This window comes from Ambystoma mexicanum, chromosome 1q (assembly GCF_040938575.1).
Source record: "Ambystoma mexicanum isolate Mex_15411 chromosome 1q, UKY_AmexF1_1, whole genome shotgun sequence".
NCBI classification, from domain to species: domain Eukaryota; kingdom Metazoa; phylum Chordata; class Amphibia; order Caudata; family Ambystomatidae; genus Ambystoma; species Ambystoma mexicanum.
This window is the reverse complement of record NC_090922.1, coordinates 1,209,359,662-1,209,380,973: the sequence shown is the minus strand read 5'-3', so window position 1 is coordinate 1,209,380,973 and position 21,312 is coordinate 1,209,359,662. Positions and strand designations below refer to the sequence as shown.

At 43.4% G+C, this 21,312-nt stretch overlaps 1 protein-coding gene across 2 annotated transcripts in view; it reads right to left on the bottom strand.

The window, feature by feature from the left end:
- Positions 1–365: 365 nt before the first annotated feature.
- DNAI4 (dynein axonemal intermediate chain 4) overlaps positions 366–21,312 on the bottom strand; it is a 779,679-nt gene continuing 758,732 nt past the window's right edge. Inside the window, exons 16-17 of one of the 2 annotated variants that reach the window (XM_069641948.1) lie at positions 5,438–5,591; positions 366–1,129 (exon numbers count right to left, since the gene is read on the bottom strand). In XM_069641948.1, coding sequence (XP_069498049.1) covers positions 1,079–1,129; positions 5,438–5,591 — 205 coding nt within the window. In that variant the 3' untranslated portion in view covers positions 366–1,078. The remainder of the gene's footprint in view (positions 1,130–5,437; positions 5,592–21,312) is intronic. The other variant, XM_069641947.1, reaches the window with a different exon arrangement.

Here is a 21,312-nt window from a genome sequence, read left to right as displayed (position 1 = left end):
ATGGGTCAGTGGGGGATAGAGAGTGTAATCCTCAAAGTATCAGATTAAGTTGCAGTCACACAGGTAGCTTGTGGGGTAAATGAAACACAGTTTGCCCTGGTCAGCTATGTCTGGTCTCTCTTTGCCACTGGCCTGTGGCTTGCAAGTTAGCTCAGCATATCCATGTTTTTACTGCTTTCCTGAAGGTCAGGTGTTCTTGTATTGCATTTCATTTTCGAATAACCAATGGACTTTGGGGATTCTCAGTAACACATCTGGGCACAGTGAGAAAAGGAAACACTTCTCCATACAGATGCTGCCACTGCAAAGTGGTAAAAGCAATAGCCCCAGGCGCAAGCATATCCATCCAATATCTATTTTTTTTAAACTTTATTTTCAAAAACAAAACTGACAGACTATATGACGTTGACATATGGAGATAAACATAAGCAATGACATGAAGGGACCCAGCCTAGACGATCCATACCATCTCTTCTTATCACACATGGTGATATTGTGTCCTTTTTGGGCTTGTCGTTGGCCATGTAATTCATTATCTTCCATGTTCTTGTCATTTTCTAATTTCTACTTGTCCACTGTAACTTTCGTGTAACTCGGCTGCGACCTTTCAGCCAAACAGTGGTTTAGGAATCTTTATATTAGAAGTGTTTCGACTGTGCACGTGAAAGGGTGATCTAGTTTTTATAATAAGAACGATGATACTAATATTAGGTTTCTATACTGTGATTCATGCCAGATTCACTCCGATTCTAAACGTTGTAATAACCGCTATCATTATTACTCAGATGAATGTTGCACAATGTATCGCCTTCGAAAGGCTCAAGCGCTGAACAGGCCCTGACAGTAACCGAACCAGAGGAAAGTGCTTAACTCACTGAGCTATCTTACCGGCTCACAAAAGGCAGGTAAAAGGAACTGCGGGTTTAATCAGCACCTAAACAGTTTGTCAAATAGAAGTTTTTATTAATAAGCTACATATTTTTGCATTACAAATGGGATTACAATTTTAATTTACAGAGGTGTGGCCAGCACTTTTCGAGGTCATAGTCTCTGGTCTGTTTACAGGACACTCCATGCACTACAGCTGGCTCGCTAGCGTGGTGGCAATGATGCCATTTAGCTCGTCCACCTGCAAGGAAAAGTTTACAGTCAGAGTAGGGCAACTCAAGTGTGAAGAAGCTCTTTCAAATAACGAGCATGAATCGCTTGCTTTCAAATGTGTGCACATTATAGCCAAGGGATGAGTAGTGAAAGGTGTAATAGCTAACCAGGATTGTCATAAACAGTTCTCAGGGCAGCAGTTTAGAAATCTGTTGCGTAGTCTTAAAGGTTTTTATGACATGCAAACATCAATTCATTTCAACATTACACTGCTTCCCAAGTGTACAGATGGTGCCAGGGCGGAACAGAGGCTTTTAAACGGCGAAGGGCGTACGAGATAGTTCCTCCCCCGCCCCGAGATTGTCATATAAAGGGGGAACTCACAGGCTTTTGAAGATCCTGGTGGGATTTCCAGTTCACTAGTTGCACATGGTTTTACGGCATGAAAGCAAACCACACACAGTCACACCTCAACACCAAATGATGGCTACCGACTGAAAACGCACCAACGCTCATTGACCGGTTTCTCCGTACTGAAGCTGCCAACAGTTCATCAAAGCTTGCTTGCTCTTCTCCCTCTCAATCCCACTAACAAACCCCACAATCCTTCTTCCTTTACAGACCCGCCAGAGCGCCTAGAGACCACGCAAGTGGCAACAGTGCCCGGTACAAGACCCATTAACATTCATTAGATCCAGTTGCTGGTATATGTGTTTTTCGAAGTCTGCTGACCTGCTATGGTGGAAACCCCACTTAATCGCAGCTGCATCCTGGAACGGGTTATAGGCGTCCAATTAATGTGGCCTAGTGGGTACCAGTCATTTTACCGAAAACATAACAGAGTGGTACATTTCACTGCGGTACATAAAATCGGAAAACACCTAAAATATTAAATATATATGGGGTAGTGGGGTAAGGGCTTAAGATGGGGTTGGGGTGGTGTTGTAAGGGTGGAAAACAGGGGGATTGGGGAGGGGGACCCCCTAAATAAAAATAAAAATCAGTGTTTTTCCACGGCAATATGGCCACGCTGAAATGTCCCACTCTGTAATTGAGTTTGGTAAAATCAAATATAACCGTCTATTGTTGTTGTGTTTTTTTTTTTATTTACCCAGTAGAATTTCCTCTTTTTTTCACGCTGGAGATAAATTGGCAATGTCCCAAAAAAAGACATGCTGCAACTACATACATGTGTAACTGTTCATTTAAGTTACATTTTCCTACACGGGGAAAGAACTACTCTTTTAATTGCAGCAATATTTCCCCACCAAAAAGCCAATTCAGCGGTAATGCAGCCTTACATACACAAACTCAAGTTATAATGGTGTTTTTTTGCAATTATATTTTTAATAGGCCACTAAGGAGCAGCTCAACTTAATTCAGATATTCACATTCATTCCAGGAGGCGGGCTGTCATAATTGAGACTCCCCATTCCTTTGGGATCCCTTGAAATTATTACTGATGTCAGCTCATATGTCATGTGGGCCATCAATGGTAAAGATAGAGTCGAGTTAATGCAGAGTGTCATGTAAATCCATTTTTCCCTGTTTATTGAATTTATTCAGCAGTTTAACTACTGTTACTTTTTCCCTCTGAATATACCAATTCATTTAAGGACAATTGTGTACACTGCAGGCTACTCTAGCACGCAAGTGGCCAGGGATTCCTGGGCCACGGAGACATGATGGGATATTCCTTCAGATTCATTTGAATGGTCCGTGGAAGGTAACTGATGACCGCCTAGGGCAGTGCTCTTCCAACTGTGGGGCTGGCCTCCCTGCAGGGGTCGACAGGGGTGGGGGTAGCACAAGGCTCTTCCAAAAAGGAGTACAGTGACTGAGGTTAATAGAAAAGATGTGCAGGAATGAGATCTCCTGGGGCCTAGCAACAATAGTACTTCTCAAGCTGGGCTCAGCATAAAAACGGTTGACTACCACTGGCCTAGGGTTTAGAGATGGCCGCAATACTTTCATTACCTTTCAACTTGCCACCAAATGACAAGCAACCCCAGACACATGTGGCACCCGGCACTGATAGCTCTATATCTATTACAGTTGGGTCTCCCAAGCAAGCACATCCCAGGGCAACAGACTACATATGCCTTAGAAGCAGCCCCCAGCCCGAAAAGAAGGGCTTCACTATTAATGCTTTCTCTACTGCTGATTTCCAATCCAAAACCGCATTCATCTGTCACCTTTTTGCAAATGTTTTTCTTACTTAGGTTATGTCCCTGAAACAGGAAGTAGCATCAGAGAAGAGGAAGTGCAATCTGCAGATCCATGCTAGCAAAATAAGAGGCAAAGTAACATGTTGCATGTTCTTCTACTTTCAAGCAAGCAGTTGTTATGCTGCACAAGTCGCCCCAGTAGAAATACGAAGAGTGCTCGTAGTGGCATCAATAGTGGTAATAGTATTACCAGTAGTGGTAGTTATCGTAGAACTAATATTGCCAATAGTAATAGCAGTAACGCAGGCTCTTAAAGTGATGTAACCTGCAGAAGGAGTAGTGGTACTAATACTAGTAGTATCACTACTAGATGTACGACTACTAGTAAGACTAGTAGAAGCACTATTTCTACTAGTGGTACTTCTCCTCACAGTAGTAGCTGTGGTACCTGTTGCAGCAGTACTAACAGTACTGATATGCCACGGCTAGTATTGGCAGTAGTAATACTACTGGTTACACAATAGCAGATGCACTACTACTACTACTTACAGTAGTATTGATAGAACAATTACTATTGCTAGCGGTATTGGTGGTAGTACTGCTGGTATCACCAGTAAAACTACTGTTGGTACTCCTACTGCAAACGATAGCATTATTGGTAGTATTAGTACAACTACCAGCACTACTGCTACTTCTACATATAGTAAAAGTAACGGAAAAAGTAATATTACCACTACTCACTTGTACTTACTTGGGATGGTAATATTATTGCTACTACTAGTGTGACCAGGAGTAGCACTAGTGTCACAAGTAGTACTAATGCTACCAGTTCTAATAGTGGTAGCTATACTTTTAGTACTGCTAATAGTGTCTCTGACAGTATTAGTGCTACTCGTAATAGTTTCAGAACTATTGGACATACTACTATTTATTTTATTTATTGTTTGCTTGTTAGGTAAGATTAGCTCTTCTACTCGGTCTGGCTACTTCTTCGACTGGTATGGCAGTATTACTAAATATGTACACTTGTCAGTGTAAAATAAAATAAATCAAGGTGTTTACTTTGTATATTTGCTGCTATATTGAATGTGCGCTTCTCTGATGTCACTTTATTTTTCAAGGATGAAAAACAGTTCAATAAATTGAGGGCAACCTACATGCTTACAAAAATATAAAGCGTTTTTAGTTGGGACATTGGCAGAAGATGCAACAGCATATCTTTGTTTCTTCAGACTATTTCTCATTAAAGAGATCATATTTGACTCTGGGCTACTGTACCCGAGCGGCAGGGCTTGAAATCTCTGGGTTGCCAGTCTTGACTTGCAGTTTTGCAGTTGAGTGATTTACTGTAAATATACACGTCTGCACCTGCTGCTCACAGGCACTCTCGAGCTGCCCCTGTTGCACCTTCATTTGAAATGAGCATGGATGGCGCCTACCATTGCAATGAATCCCCATGCATTCTGCCCTCCTGCCCCGGGCACGACTCCCTCAGGGGAATCCTGGTGTAAAGGACACAGAACAGAGACACCAGCCGGAGACTTGGATTTTTAGGCTCCCCACAATCAAGAGCACGGGCAGTACATGCGGGCAGTGCATGTTTTGAGTGTGAATCCAAACATGGATGACTTTATGTACACTTGGCTCACCTGCAATGGCTCATCCTGAGTGACTGCAACCAGGCTCGTACTAGCCTGTAGGGCAATAGGGCAATGCCCGAACCCAAAACGCGTGCGCCACTTTTGTTGATCAGAGTGGGCCACTTTTTTGGCCAATGTGGGCCAGTTTGATGAGTTACTTCACTATGCGGCTAGTCGTTTTGACCATTGTTACTGAATAAATATTCTTTAAAATGCCAAATTTGCATCATATCAAAAAACTCTCCCTCGAGCACTAATCCGTCTGTCACAAAAGGAATTAATTGCCGTTTGCAACTGTGGACCACTTTTTAATTGGTGCCCGAGACAATTTTATAACCCAGCCCGGCCTTGTACTTCAAAGCCACAGAAGCAAAGAGCAGAACGTTGGCACCGCTGAATCTGAACTATTAACCTCCAGTGCCAACGCGCGCCGGGGGCACAGCACTATGCAAGTACAATCAGTGACTTCATTGACTGGCAGACAAAACATGCAAGGTGGCAAGACTCACCATTTAAATTGAAACATACCTGAGCAGTCTTGGTTATGCAAATGTTCCTCATCTCGTACACACTGACATGTCCGTCGCTGTCACTAATTAGAACACAGTTTGTGTTCTTAGCAAACAATATTGATGTATACATAACTCCAGGGTTGGGTACGTTCACAACCACAGGCTCCAACCTACATAGAAAAAGATTATGACAGATTTCTATAGGTTTAACTCTTTTAGCAGGTACAGTCCAGAATGTATAACGATCAACATCATCCAGGCTCAGCTAAGCCTCTGAATTTCTATTTTAACTAAGATAATAAAATCGAACCTCCATATCAGTAACTACATCAAAGAAGATGCTTGGATATTGCAGTGTTTACATTACAATCATTTTTTCTACTAATATGCCACAGAAGACTATCATAATTTACATCAAAAGAAAAGTACAGTAGTCGCATTGCAATCACCGTGTCTACCAACCGTCACGTGTTTCAGCAATGTGTGCTTTTTCAAGGCTACATAGAACCTCAAAAAAAGAAAAAAAAATGTGCATGATACCTGTAAAAACAGGTGGGAGGGAGTCATATACTATGTATCTATTTACTGGAAAAAATGGTAGCAGATAAATATTATCTTGGATTTTGATAGCCCCAGGCTAACCTGGATATACTGATTGTTTTATGGGATGGATGAAAATCACCACGGTGGGCATCATAAAGAACACGGAAACGTCCAAAAAGACTATCCATTTGTACGAATGATACAAAAGAATGAAAAAAGCCTCCACCATTCGTACGAATGGATACAGTCTTTTTTGGCCGTTTCCATTGAGAATCCGAAAATACTGAACATGAGGAGCAGGGGTTGCGGGGTGTCCCCAGCATAGAGGAATAAAGTAAAAAAAAAAAAGGAAAAGACCCTGCAGTACCGGTTTCCAAGCACAGAAGTGAAGGGAGCTGGTGTTGCAAGGAGTCGGCGGCACACAACGAGGTGTGCCACCAAAAGCAAAAGGTAAGTAAGGGGGTGGTGTTTGTGGGGTATGTTTGGGGAGGCATTCACTTTGGGTTGTTTGACCGTAATGGTCAAGTTAGTTAGGGTCTTTTCCGCCACGGGAAAATGGCCTAAATGCAAAGAACACATTAGCGACCACGCCAGCACCTTGCGATTGCATCCATAGTGAATGACAGACAGATGATGAATGAAAAAATACGATATTGAAGGGGGAATGCTGTCTTATACCTGCATTTGATGAAGCACAATCTAACATTGAAGTGACAAAAACCATAATATTAAAAAATTTGGAGCTGGCAAAACAGTGCAATACATTATCTGCAGCTTGACCTAAGAAATATTACATAAAGTATGAATAGATCTTGCATCATAAATCTTGATCAATGCGACTTAATAAACTATCGCTGAAACTGATCAACCAAAAATATACAAGGATATAGAGGATGCCCTGTTAAAAATTGATTCTGATAGAAGTTTTTATGAAGAAGGTAAAAAGGGCAGGATAAAGGAGGAAAAGTCCCTGTTTTCTATTCTTTTGTAACAGTATTTTGAAAACATTTTGGGTCCCATCAAAATGGTGTTTCCCTTTTCTGTACTTATACATTTACATATTGCTAACTATATGAATCAACCGGTAGAGAGAGCTGTTGCCAACTTTTTTGCTTTCCCTTTCGAGATAGGCGGCAACCTAGGGAAAGGGAAACGTCCTTTAAACATTTCTATCAAAGATTATGGTGTAAGAAGAACTTTTCCAAAAGTAGCCAGGGCAAGTAAGCCTTTTTATAGGGAAACTAGATAGTAAGTTAGTAAGATAGTATAGTTCTCTTTACACATTGAGCCATCCAAAGTAGTTTCTTCCATATTTGTGTTACCTACATATACTGATGCCTAGAGACATAATGGTAAAAAAAGGTAAAGAAGGACTAACATCTTTCCTGTATTGGCGCATGCCATATTTTATTTTTACAGTTATAATGCCGAATAATTCAATCTGATGCTTTTTAACGCATCCTGTCCTTGTCATCATCAATCTTTACATGGAAACGCCCAGAACCCTTCTCTTACCACACAACATTTAACATTCACCAATACACAGAAGACAATGTCATGCAGATCTACCTCAAGATATCCTCCATTGAAGACATCAACAGGCTCAAGTCCTGCCTCACATTGAACCACTCATGGATGTCCAGTGCTTACTGTGAGGGGTCAGAAATGTGAGGCGGACAACTTTGTGAAAAGATACCATTTTATTAGCTCAAACAGTTGGAGAAACGCTTCACTATCCCTACCCTGATAATGATTTCCCTGCCTAACAAAATAAACACTCTAACAAAAGGTTTCTGTCCCTCACATTTATACATACACCAACCTAACAAGGTAATTTATGGCAATTCAATATATAACAGAAATAACATTTATGTTCACAACCTGATAACTGTCTCTCCTGGTAATCTTCCCCAGATACAGGCAGGATTCCAATCAACAGTTCAAAAGAATAACAAAATCCCGTCTTGCAACAAAAGTTCCCATACAGTTCCTGCTGTTCCAACTTGAACTTCCACCAAGTAATCATCATGTTCAACAAGTTTTTCCTCTTTCCACTTGTGATCAAGAGTTCAAAGTAACTTCGTCTCATAAAGAAAGATTACCTCCATAGTTCATACGGATCAACAAAAATGTCTTTGTCCGAATAGTTCTCCAACGGTTCACAAAACACTTGTGTCAACAATGTTACATAATTCTGCAGCAGTTCACACAACACTGGCTTCAGCAATATTAATTTTACAGGATGATTCTCCAACAGTTCACAAAAACACCACTTTGGTTCTGCCACTTCATCTTCAAGACATTTAACCACACCACAGTACTTCAATTATTTCCACTTGGTCCACTCACTTGGCAGGTCTACTACTACAAGATCCTTTGCCCTGGTTTACTCTCCTGCCAGGACAAAATGAAACTACAAACTACTGCGAGAACCTCCATGGTAAAGGTTTCTCCCAACAGGTTAGCAATGCCTTTTGTTTCACAACATCAAGTTTAACTACTTCTTCCGGAAATACAAGAAACACATTGGTGCTGTTTGCTACACACTTGCAATTGTCACACACAATGCAGGTTATGCTCCACTCCTCTTCTGTCAGGAAAGCCCTCCTGCCACTCGTTTGCCCACTTCTGCATTAACCAAATGCTGAGAATGGTTTTCTCTCACTCTTACACTTCTTTGGCTTTGGCAATGGTGGTTTAAACCAGTTCCTCTTATAGCCTCTTTCACACACTGGCAATATGATTTACAAACACTTAGATTCTTAATTGCCCCTCTTGGCTTTGGCAATGTTGGTTCTTTTTAATTTGCCTTTAATAGGGAAGTGTTGGGAGTGTCTTTGGCTGCGTTCGGCGAGGAGGTTGGAGAGAGAATTTCCTAACAAGTAAGCAGAACGTGAAATGACTGCATTTTTCACTCTGTGTGCTTTAACATTGTTTTCCACGCCTACATCTTTTGCTGGTATTCTGTAACAGCATTCTGAGGAGGTCAGAGAAAGAACTTTCCTTACAAGTAAGCATAATGTGAAATGAATGCATTTCAGCTTCATGTGCTTTAACATTGCTTTCCACATCTGCATCTTTCGCTGATATTCTACTACAGCATTCTGCTGGTAAACAGAGCAGAAAAGAGCAGCTGAGGCGACTGCAGGCTTATATTGCCTTTGAACCTCGCTGCTATCACCACCCGCCTGAATCAAAACACTCTCGCTTAAAACAGTTGAGGTGACTGTTGGAATACATTGCCTTTGAGCCTCTCTCTTACTGTCGCTGGAATGACCACTGTATCCACAGTACTTCTCCATAAAACAGTCGAGGTGACTGCAGGCGTTTTAGCTTTTGAACCTCGACTGTTTCTATCTCTAGGTTCTTCCAGCACCTTTAAAGCAGTTCACTCCGTAAGAACTGTCAAGACTCATCTCTTTCCATTTCTTATTTTACTAATGGCTGGAGCCACAGTGGAGAGATTGCAAGTTGTATTTGGAGCCAGAAAGCATACAAATAGTCTCAAACACACACAACTACAAGTGTATAGGTGTATTGTGTTGCCTCATTATGTGCAATCAAAGGAGCACGATTCACAGAGATGACTTGAAAGCTCCCGAAATGGATGATTGTTTGATCACGCATTTGAGTCGTGCCAAACCCACAGTCACTTCTTCATCTATCTCAGATGATATGGTGAATTCACTACCAATATCCATGAGTCTCACACAATTATGCCTTCCACATCTGATCTGATCTGCTTATTTGCCTGAATATGGAGGGAAGGGGCCTCAAGCACAAGGTGCTTGAGACCCCTTCCCTCCATATTCAGGCAAATAAGCATCTTGTAAGGACACACTTCTTCAGTCTATAGACTATACTATTTCTGCATCATGCATGAAGCGTCACATCAATCAAATTGTACGCACGAAAAAAAGATTGGGTCGTCTGGATGAAGTGGCAAATATGTGGTGGACAGTGAGTCCTATTCAACCTAGCTCACTACCCAATTTTCACTCGAATAGACCATGCAGATGCTTAGACCTCTCTTGTGAACCGCCCTCTTGTGAACCCCAAAATATATTCAGGATCAACCGCCTTTAGACCATTTTGATTCACAAGTTAATGTTCCCTTAGTTTCCATCAAAACAACTACATCACATTGCTCATGACCTGTACTCAAAGCTGCGGAATCCAATCGCATGAGCAGAATATTGTATCTGATTCCCCGAACATCCACAATTCTACACTGACAGCCTTGAGTTTCGTGTTAAACTCTTTAGTGAATGTCTTTTGCTCATTCAAAGACGAAGTACACACCTATTCTGGCATTATTATGGAACTAACCAAAGAGATGAGCAATTTTGACTTCTCTTTTACTGGACTCAATGGAGTAATATCTCATCCGTTTCAGCAGATAACAGAACAGGTCTCGGCACAGGAAAAGTCGCATACGGAAATTATGAGCAACCTGACAAATGCATTCAAATCTTTTATAGAAAACAAATAATTTATATGGTCTGAAATAAAAACTGTGTTACTGGCAAAACATACATTCTGATACGATTCTTCTAGTTGAATTGTCATCTCTATCTCATTCTCCATCCCATAATGATGATACACCTCTATCCATATCTGTGATGGAGGAATTGATCTAGGTAGCCCAGACCGTGGGTGAACAAATGGTATCTAATGGAATTCCAATTGATCTTACATCTAAGTCACTGATTGCATTAGAATGTTCCTGTTAAATCAAAGGAAAAAACATGGCAATCATTCACTGATACCTCCCATCCTTCCTGTTCAATCCATCCAGCCTTGACATCACACAAAGACTCGTCCCCACTGAATGTTAATATGTCCGAAAAAAAGAAGAAAAAGAAAAATCCCTTTGAAGCCTCTATCATAAATGAGGAAGCAAATTCTACACAACACTTTCTTTAAAATCACTCCAAGTCCAGTTAACAAACAAAGGCTGGCAAAAATAACTTTTTAAAAGCTCTGGATCATGACACACAAGCAGCTGCAAAAAAAATCTACAAAGCCTCAAGCCTCAAAATTATTTACAACAATAAATTGCCAACAGCCGGTGGAAGATGTACAGTGTCTTGACCTCGCAGGCTCAAGCACTAGTTCTTCCAAAGATTCCGAATTAAGCAACACAAGAGCTAAATCCTCAACTGCCTCTCAAACTGATATGTCTTTACATCAACCCATTCCAGTTGTAAAACCCCTCAAATGATCTCCTATATTTGTCGATCAAAACAACTGAAGGTCCCTGACAACTCTACAAATGATGAATCTAGATCAGACTCTATACCGATGCCCTCTACCTCACCATTGTCAAATGTACCTGTAAATGCCTCCTCTTCAATTCTTCCACAAACTTTCAAACCCAATGATGCTTCTTTGTTTGAAAAGCCATTTGCTGCACCTAAATTATGGCTAAAACAATTAAATTAAATCAAAGGCCAGTCTGCACTCAGAGTGCCATTCTTTCTTATACAAAACAAATTTCGGATCTTTATCTGTTCTCGTCTCAGGATATAGACGGATTATCATTTCCATATGAGACAAATACATATATTGCAGAACTTATCCTTAAGTCCAACGCTGGATTGCAAGCCCTTGGATTGCAAGCCTCTGCTGATCTCAAAAAAGTAGGAGTGGAGATACGTCAAAGCCTGCCACCTGTCACAGATTAGTAATTTCAATGATTCATCAAAATCGTCCACAGAAACTCGACTCAGTGTTTCATCTGGTATTCTGTTACCTGCTTCAGGCCCAAGTCCACCTACAGTACAAACCATGTAAATAGGCACAAAGAAAAATACAAGTTATTGTCCCTCCTACCAGACATTATTACTGAAGTTTGTTTACACCTTAATGTCTCTGATAAATCACTATAGAAAAAAGATTGGTTGAAATTCTTCAGTTGGAACACCCGTGGCCCCTTATCATTTAGATATGGAGATACAAGCCTTTGATTTTGTTCTATTTCAGGAGACTTGGCTCAGAAATGAAACATATTTAGATGGCTTCACCATAATATCCCAATTGGCAATCTGTGCTAATGGTGGCCGTCCTTCCGGTGGTCTTTTGTTGGCTATCCGTAATACTGTAGGTAAGGAGGTACTCTGAATCAGCAATGACATTCGTGGAATTTTAGCTCTCAAATGCCTGATTGCATGGGGCCCAGTAACATGAGATCTTCTGATGTATAATATCTACTGGAATTCCGGCAGCTGGCGATCGCTTCTCTTTCTGGGAATTCCTTTCAGCTATTTTGATTGATGCAAAAATCAGTTTTCCAGCGTACTTATTATTTCTTGGAGGAGATTTAAGCACCTGCTGTACTGAATCAGTCAGGACCATTTCTAAGTCCACGCTTAATAACCATCATGGAGAAATGTGGGACTAGCTGTTTAAGGAATCATTCCACAATAGATTACATAATTGTCTGTAATGAGTTATTCCAATACTGTAAATCGTTACATGTATTGTCTATGTCACAGAGTGATCACTGTTCTTTGGAATCTGATTTTTCCATTGTTCCATATGCACCTGTTGACTCATAGGACACAAAGCTAGGTGTCCAGTCAAAGTATCGAAATAAAAGGATCGAATGACCTTTTTTTTATCCAAAAGGATCAGAAAAAAAGGGTCGAATGCTTTTTTATTTATTTATATATCTTTTTTTAGTTTTGTATGTAAAAAAAGATTTTTTTAAAAGAGAAAACGGGGGTTTAGGGGTTACCCCCCCTTTAAGAAAAAAAAGAATAATAATTCGACCCTTTTTTTCGATCCTTTTGGCGTAAAAAAAAAAAAGGCATTCGATCCTTTTGTTTTCGAATATTTGACCTAGAACCACAAAGCTATCTGTCAATGTACAAGGGAATCGTGTTATTTGTTTTCGAAAACATGGTCAGCTATTGAATGACAAATTAGACTGCATCATAAATCAGGGTCAAGTAAGTTATCTGGAAAGGTCATATTTCCCGGATGATTTTGTGAATTTTATCTGGCATCTCAATCCACCTCGATCGAAACTAATAAATAATGTAAAAATTCACTTACACATTCGATGAAGTGACTCATGCCAAAAATAAACTTAAAAAAAGAAAACGTGGTTTCCCTAAAATCAGCGCTTCTTGATTTGAAGTACTTTCTTGCGCAAAAGTCAAGGCTAATCAATAGTTACAAACATTGGTCGCGTGAGCATAGAATGCTGCGTAACAATCAAGATGGGCAAAATATGTTAAATTCCCTCATACCTTCTCATGTAAAGAATTTTTGGGCTTTAATAAATTTCAAAAATGAAACTCAAAGCTCACGACAAACATCAATAATTTCCTCTTTAACATGGGTAAAATATTTCACCGACCATAATTGTGTCTCCCTGTGTCCCGATTTGATCAATGAGGACAAAACACCATGGTCTCTCAATATTTGTGAAGATGATTTATTGAATATAATTATAAACTCATAGAAATCTCATGTGACCGAATGGACTTACAAATAACATCTTACGATCAGAACCTGAAATCTGGACACTAATATTAGGCAATCTTTTTGAACAAATAATTAAGAACCAAAAATTCACGGCCTCTTGGAAACAAGCAATAATAATCCCCCTCTATAAGAAGGGTCTCAGATCAGATCCTGAAAATTATCCACCTATGGACTGCGGAAGGAAGATCTTCACTAGGTTAGTATTGCAGGACCTCGAAGCATGGGTCGATAGCAAGGGAATCCTGTCCAGATTACAAGTTGGTTTCCGTAAAGGCCTCTCAACACTAATGAATGGTAAAATACTTAACACCTTAAAGGCTCAATCATTCAACACCAATGTTCGTCCTACTTGCATCCCACAAACTGATCTATCTAAAGCCTTTAACCTTGTTAACAGATCCAAACTTTGGTACAAATTGAGATCATGGGGCATCCCTGAAAAATTGTTGCAAATTATCATTGCTCTACATACAAATACTACTTTTAAGATCCGTCTAAATCAAGCTGGCGATCTATCCTCCTCTATTCCCATAACTTCTTTTTAACTTATATTTGTCTAATTTGGTCCCCTTTCTTCAAAATATCACTTTTGTTTCCCCTCTCATAGGTACTACCAAAATACATCTGATGGCATATGCAGATGATATTGCCATTATTGATAATACTCCGGTTGGGCATCAACATCTTCTCAAAGCTCTCGAGTCATATGCAACCAAAAATGAGTTGGTTGTCAATCCTAATAAATCTGCCATCATAGTATTTGACAAACCTCATAGGAAAACTCCAAAACTGCAGTAGTCATTAACTAATCAAACAATCATGATAGTAAAAAAGATCAAATATCTTGGATTTAATATTCATTCTAACCACTCAGTTTTGGACCTTATGAGAGAACTCGAGACCAAGGACCTTCAATTCACTTGTAAAATGAAAAAACCTCTCTCTTAATTTTGTCGCTTCTACCTATTGCCTCTCATCAGATTTTACAAGGGTAAGATTCTCCTCTCAAATCTGTATGGCATGGAATGTAATCCGTGCTCCAACAAAATTGATTGGGATCGAGTGGAAGGACACATTTTGAAAACCACCTTATGCCTACCAATGTCCTTACCCATTGCAAAATTAAGATGAACTTGGATTCTTTTCTTTACAGTCATATTATCAATGGAAGGTGCTTTCATTATACAGACTCATTCTACTTCCTAGGGATCAGTCCTTAAAGGTAGACATCCATGCTGAGGTCTTCACATTATGAAATACCTATCTCAAATCGCTGTACCATGATGCTGAAATTATTCTCAACACCTGTGACTGTAACAAAGAGATTCTAAAAGAGAAGCCAGGCAAGGAGAAGCGCGCTCTAATGCGTGCCGATTGGATTCTTACCAGAGCCATCATCTACTCATTGAAGCACACTAAAAGCTACACTCTATGTGAGAAACCTAGCAATGACATCCTTCCATATCTCAGACAGTTCCCAAAGCCATCTTGGCGAGCTGAATCATTACGTTTCCGTCTTAATTTAATTAAGACCAATCAAACACAATGCATCTGGCAGAAATTACATCCATCTGCAGCCAATTGCTCGCTCTACTGTGAGGGGTTTATACAGGACTGTCATCATCTGCTAATATCCTGTTCTGCTACTTACCACTTGAGAATTAAATACTTAAAAAAATGTGTCCACGATTCCTCATGGCTCCATACTCAAGCCTTCTGGCATCGAATCGCATCTACCAAGGAGATTCCGCTATCTATTGCCTTATTAAAGTTTCTAAATTAACTAAATGTTATAAAAATATTGTTATGATTGATGATGAGCACATGACAGACATTTTTCATGTCTACCAGTTTTATTTAGTAATTCCTGCCTTTTATGTTATTGCTGCATTGTATTTGATTTTATATGTTATGTATCTAATTGTTTTTACGTTTTCTATCGGTAAAACAAGACAATGGGCCTCATTACGAGGTTTGAGGTAGCCATGGTGGCCATGGTGCTATTAGCTGCCTATGCCTATGCCTATGGCTGCCTCCAAACCCGTGTCTGGGTCTGGGTAGTCAGAATGGGGATTTACCGGGTCATTCCAACCTTGGAGGACCCGGTAAGTCCCCATTCTGAAAACCATTCCCCATTCCCATTCGAGCCCCCACAGGGCTCAATGGGAATGGGGAAGGAGCTAACAACGGCCCGGCAAATAGCGCCCGTTATTAGCTCCCTGGTCCCTTAGTGGCTCCTGCTAAGGGCGGCTGGTAAAACCATCCCACCTTAGTGGGACCCGCTAGGGGACCTCGGAATGCGGCGGTAGGGGGTTAGCAGCACCGACTTCCTTACTGGTGCCGTTAACCCCTTACCGCCGGCCTCCTAATGAGGCCCAATGTGTGTAATAAGTCTGTGATGTGACTAATGCACAATAAAAATAAAATAAAAAAATAAAAAAATGTGCCTTGGTATTATGTTCTTTTGACTTTGGCAATTGTTGTTTGGATTGGTCTCTATTGAATTCCCTTGTTGCTTGCAATTATCCGGACCTACATAAATACCATCACACCTTTCTGGTCTGCTTGTCCATTTCTTATTCTGCCACCTTTTGGCTCTTTAAATCAGCTTGATTTTCAAATGGATTATTGTTATTCTGCTTTACATCAGTTTGGTATTCAAAATACTGTTTGTTTTGCCAATTTACTCTTTTTATATTAGGTCCATACTTAAAGTACCAGGACTTGGCCAGCAGGCAATCACGGAGCGGTCCAGGGTAACAATACAGTAGTGAACTCACCGGGTCTGGCGTGCGAGTCTGCTCACTACGCTGACTCCAGGTCTTCTGCTTCTGCTGCTGGGTGCGCCCCAGCAACATGCTTCTCCTGGTCCCCAGCGGCACACACCGGTCAGAAAAGGAGTGCTCCTCGCTCCACAGGCTCTCCGGTGCTCGCCTGCCACCCGAGCACTACTCACTTTGGGGAAAGCTTTTAAATGTTGTGCTTCTAGCCGCGTAACCTCTGCAGCCTCGGTCTTCAAGGGGGAAGCTTTCAAATCCAACGATTCCTGCTGCATAACCTCTGCAATCAAGGTCCCTGGAGGAAGAGTCCCTCTCAGGGCCAGCTTCTGTTCGCCACACAACTACTCCACCTCCTGCTACTGCTCTCTATGGCCTACACCTCTCTTATGCCTCCCAATCTCTCTCAGGTGTATGTCATTAACACCATTAGGCTGCAACTTGCAGTCTTGTGCCTCTGCAGCCTTCTTCTTCGTCCAAGTACAATGGGCATTGTGGGACTAGATGTCCACAATGTCCAAATCATGTTTTCTCACAGCTTCAATTTTACTATAAGCCATTAGGATGGGAGGGTCTCTGGGTAAGTTGTAAAAGGGGTTTTCCCATTCTTCCTGACCTGCTCCCACCCTCCATGGGACCCTCCCTCAGAACACAACCCCCAGGGTCAGGATCACGGAGCGTCTGCCTTTCCCAGGCCACATGAGAGGGGTCCCAGGCCAGGTGTTCTGGGGGAAATCATCTCTGATTCATCACATGACCTAAAGCTGTACTCCTCCAAGAATGAATTCCTACTCCTGATCAACAACACCGAACACCCTGACATCCAGACCTGGCTCTCTGCTATGAACCTCAAGGGAGTCACACCCCAGCTGGCCCCCTGTGCCAAGTCCCTTGGTTTCAACATCGAGAGGCACCTCAAATTCAAACAGCACATAGCAAGGAATACACAAACGGAGGGGGCGTGGCCAGCGCTGATGGCGTAAAGACGTGTCTGTGAGGAGCTCCCGTCTCGATCCTGGCCTAGATCCTTAATTCGATCGATATTTTTGACCTGAACAAGATCCAAACCCATACTCCGGTGGGGGAAGCGATTCTGGCCCTGCTCGGCGCAGGAACGAAGAGAAACGGAGCCGGCGTCCCTGAAAACGCAGCATCCGAACTGGTACCCCCGGGAGAAACAAGATGGCGGACGGCGCCGAGGCCTGAAGGAAGAGCAGTTTAAGTCGGCAGCGAGTCCAACGGGCGCTGCCTCCTTCGTCGCGTCGAAGGAGTCCCTGTGAGTAGAGCGGAAAGACCCCAGTGGAAACCAAGCGCAGGACCGGCCACCCTTGGATCTCCCTCCCCCCCAGAAGCCCCCGAGCGCACAGGAGAGCCTCCGCATTACCCAGGGGAGCGAACGGAACTACATCCGAGGCCCTGGGACCGCTGCAGAGGAGACACAGGGGGTGAGCAGACCGCTGCCATTTCGAGGGAGACCCGTCGGTGAACTGCCAGCCGCGAGTGCGGTGGTGCTCCGTGAGCTGGAGCGGCAGCAGCGTTAGCGGACCCTTGCCGCTGTCGTTACAGCGAACTGCACGGGGCCCTCCTCCCTCCCTGAATAGGCAACCGAGCGGTTGAAAAGGGAACAGTCCACGCTCGGACGAACCGGAAGACTTGTAGACCCTAACCCAACACCGGGGAGCAGGAACTCGCCCGTGCCGCAGACAGCAGGGCCCAGCAGGGTTACAGGACAGTGGCCCAGCGTACTGAGAGATCACAGAGCACTCCATTGCCCAACTGGGAGAATACCCTGCGCAGGAGCGTATACTTAATTGCACCCCCCTGTGTTCTCCGGTGCCATCACTGACTATCACTGAGCATCACTGCATAACGCTGACCTGTGAGGCTCACCTTGTTACACACTGTCTAGGGGCTCATATCTGCCGTCACAACGCTAGGAGGGACTAATGTCTACTTCACGAAACAAAAACAGGGGTGCAACAATCATGGACTCGTTCTCAGGGGCTAAACCTAAACAGCCCAGCCAATATGAGATCCCCAAACAGACGGAACCCCCTGCAACAGTTGATGACCCCAGCAACGCCCAAGTGCTGCAGGCCATTGCTACACTCCAAACGTGCATGGAGACCAGGATAGATGAACTTAAGGTGGACATGCAGCTCATCCGCCAAGATGCCCGCAACCTAGCGGAAAGAATAAACACGGTGGAAATAAATCTGCAGGACACCACAGACACTGCCAAGGACTTAAAGCACAAAGTTATCGCACTTGAGAAACAAGTGGCTCATCTCGAGGCGAGGTCTGAGGAAGCAGAGGGAAGGGCCCGCCGCAGTAACATCCGAGTCCTTGGCGTTCCGGAAGGGATGGAAGGTACTGACCCCACGGAATTTATTGAGTCCCTATTAATGCAAGAGGTTGGAGCTGGCAAGCTTACACAGGGATTCTCCGTCGAGAGAGCCCACCGCTCCCTACAGAAACGACCCCCACCGGGATCACACCCACGCCCGATGATAGCCAAGATCTTAAACTTTCGCGATAGAGAGACGATCCTCAAATTCTCGAGGGACGGAGGCGAGATCAGACGCAATGGCTCCAAGATCGTTATCTACCCAGATTATACCCCGCAAGTGCAGCGCGCCAGGAACTCATTTATACCTGTCAAAGCCCAACTGCGGAAGCTTGATCTTAAATACATGCTCCTGTACCCCTCGCGCCTTAAGATACTATAGAAAGGCAAAGCTGTCTTCATGGAGACTCCGGCAGCAGCCACTATGTGGATGGAGCACAATAATTTGGCTGAGGGAGAAGATCACGCCCTGACGCCTAATGGCTGATCACAAACGGATCTCTTTGCTGTAATGATCAATTAGTTCTTTCAAGGACGGGAGCTATATGGACTACCCACGGACATTGTCACAACCCACCCCACCCCAAGCATGGCTGGCCTATGGCCAACACCACATCCGCACCTCACGACCCGGATCGGCCAATGGGTAGCGGAAGCCCCCGAGCGTTGTCCTCCCAGAACGGCTGCTGGGGGCAACACACAGTTATCTTTCATATTCGATCCACCTGTTCGAGTGGAAGTTAAATTTGTTCATAAGTCTCCGTTTAATACATCAACACAACAATCATGGTCAACAGGAAGATTACAATGCGCATTGCTGACGGCCGACCCAGGGGCCAATTGCTCAGCACACAAAGCCGGCTTGAAGACGGACGAAACTGCCATGAGTTCAGCGCTCCAACTCCTCTGCCACCATCATGTCTACACGCCTTAAGATCGCCACTTGGAATGTGAGGGGTTTGGGTACCTACTTACCCCGCAACAGAGTTAAATCCTATCTACACAGGAAGAAGATAGGGCTGGCCCTATTACAAGAAACCCACTTAACCAAGGAATCCACCGCGACGCTCCAATCATACTGGGGTGGACAGGGGTTCGGGTCCGCCTATTCTAAATTCGCAAGAGGGGTGTTCACTTGGATCAGCCCTCACATCCCCTTCCAGCTTAAAAAAGCTGAACAGGACCCGGAAGGAAGGTACGTGATACTCTGGGGCCACATCGAACAAACAGAGATATGCATTGTCAACTCATACCTCCCCAACAACAATATCCCTGCGCACCTCGCTATGTTGTACACAAAGATTACACTGTATAGAGATACATTCTTTATCTGGGGAGGCGATTTTAATTGCGTCAGTGACTCAGTGCTTGACAGATCTGCTCCTCCCTTGGGGGGCCCGTCGACCGCTACCACCGCTATGAATGTCATGCTGAACCGCCTAGACCTGGTAGACATCTGGCGGGAGCAACACCCAGGGGATCGAGGCTATTCCTTCTACTCCTCGCCACATAATCTTCACACCAGAATTGACTACCTCTTTACCGGCAGAGAAAGCTTTCCCCAGATTGTTTCTTCCAATTATTTGGGCCGCACCATTTCTGATCACTCTCCCCTGGTAATTGAATGGAACATCACTGGCCCCAGACCTCCTATACCTACATGGAGGATGCCGAATTTTACAAAACCTACGAGCCGGAATTGACTCCGCTGCTGCACGAGGTGTTCCTAGAAGCCTATGAGTCGGGTATCCTGCCTGGGAGTATGCGTGAGACTTTGGTGGTTCCGCTCCTCAAGCCAGGTAAACCTGCAGATGACTGTGACTCCTATCGCCCTCTTGCGATGCTCAATTATGATGTTAAAATCCTTACAACCATTCTGGCTAAGCGGCTGTCCAGGGTGATCGGAGGAGTGGTGCACCCCGACCAGAGCGGCTTTGTGCCGGGTCGCAACACCACTGCCAATCTTCGTAGGCTACAACATGTATTATCACATTCCACTCATGTAGGGGAATCTTATGCTTTGCTCTCTTTGGACGCCATCAAAGCGTTCGATTCTATTTTCTGGGAATGGCTGATTGCGGTGCTTCGGGAGTTTGGCTTTGGAGAACGATTCGTTAGATGGATCACAGTTCTCTACACTAAACCACGAGCACGAGTAAAATCTGGCCGGCTCATCTCCACGGCATGGGACATACAAAGGGGCACAAGGCAGGGCTGCCCGCTCTCCCCTATGCTATATATACTTGGGCTCGAACCCATCGCCATTTTTTTTAGGAAACAGTTCTTCGATGCTGGTATAAGGCTAGACGGGGTGGACCACATAATTTCCCTGTATGCAGATGATGTCCTCCTTTATGTGAGGGACCCGCAGTTGAGTGTCCCAACCATGCTGGAGGTCCTCGGCAACTTTGCCAAGGTATCAGGCATACACTTCAGCAGACATAAGTCTTGTCTGTTTCCGTTGGGTGCCCTCCAAAACACACACGTCGATGACCTCCCCTTGCTGGGTATAAGTTGGCGCCCCATCACGTTCCGCTATCTGGGCATTAATATCTATCACACGCCCGAACTTATGCACGTCAATAACACGGCAGCGGCGCTGCCTCCCTTACGCAAGTCGATTAGGTTTTGGGCTCGCCTCCCCCTATCCATGATGGGTAGGGCTTCCATCATCAAGATGATTGTTCTCCCCAGATTTCTTTATGGTTTCCAAAACATTTTTTATTATAT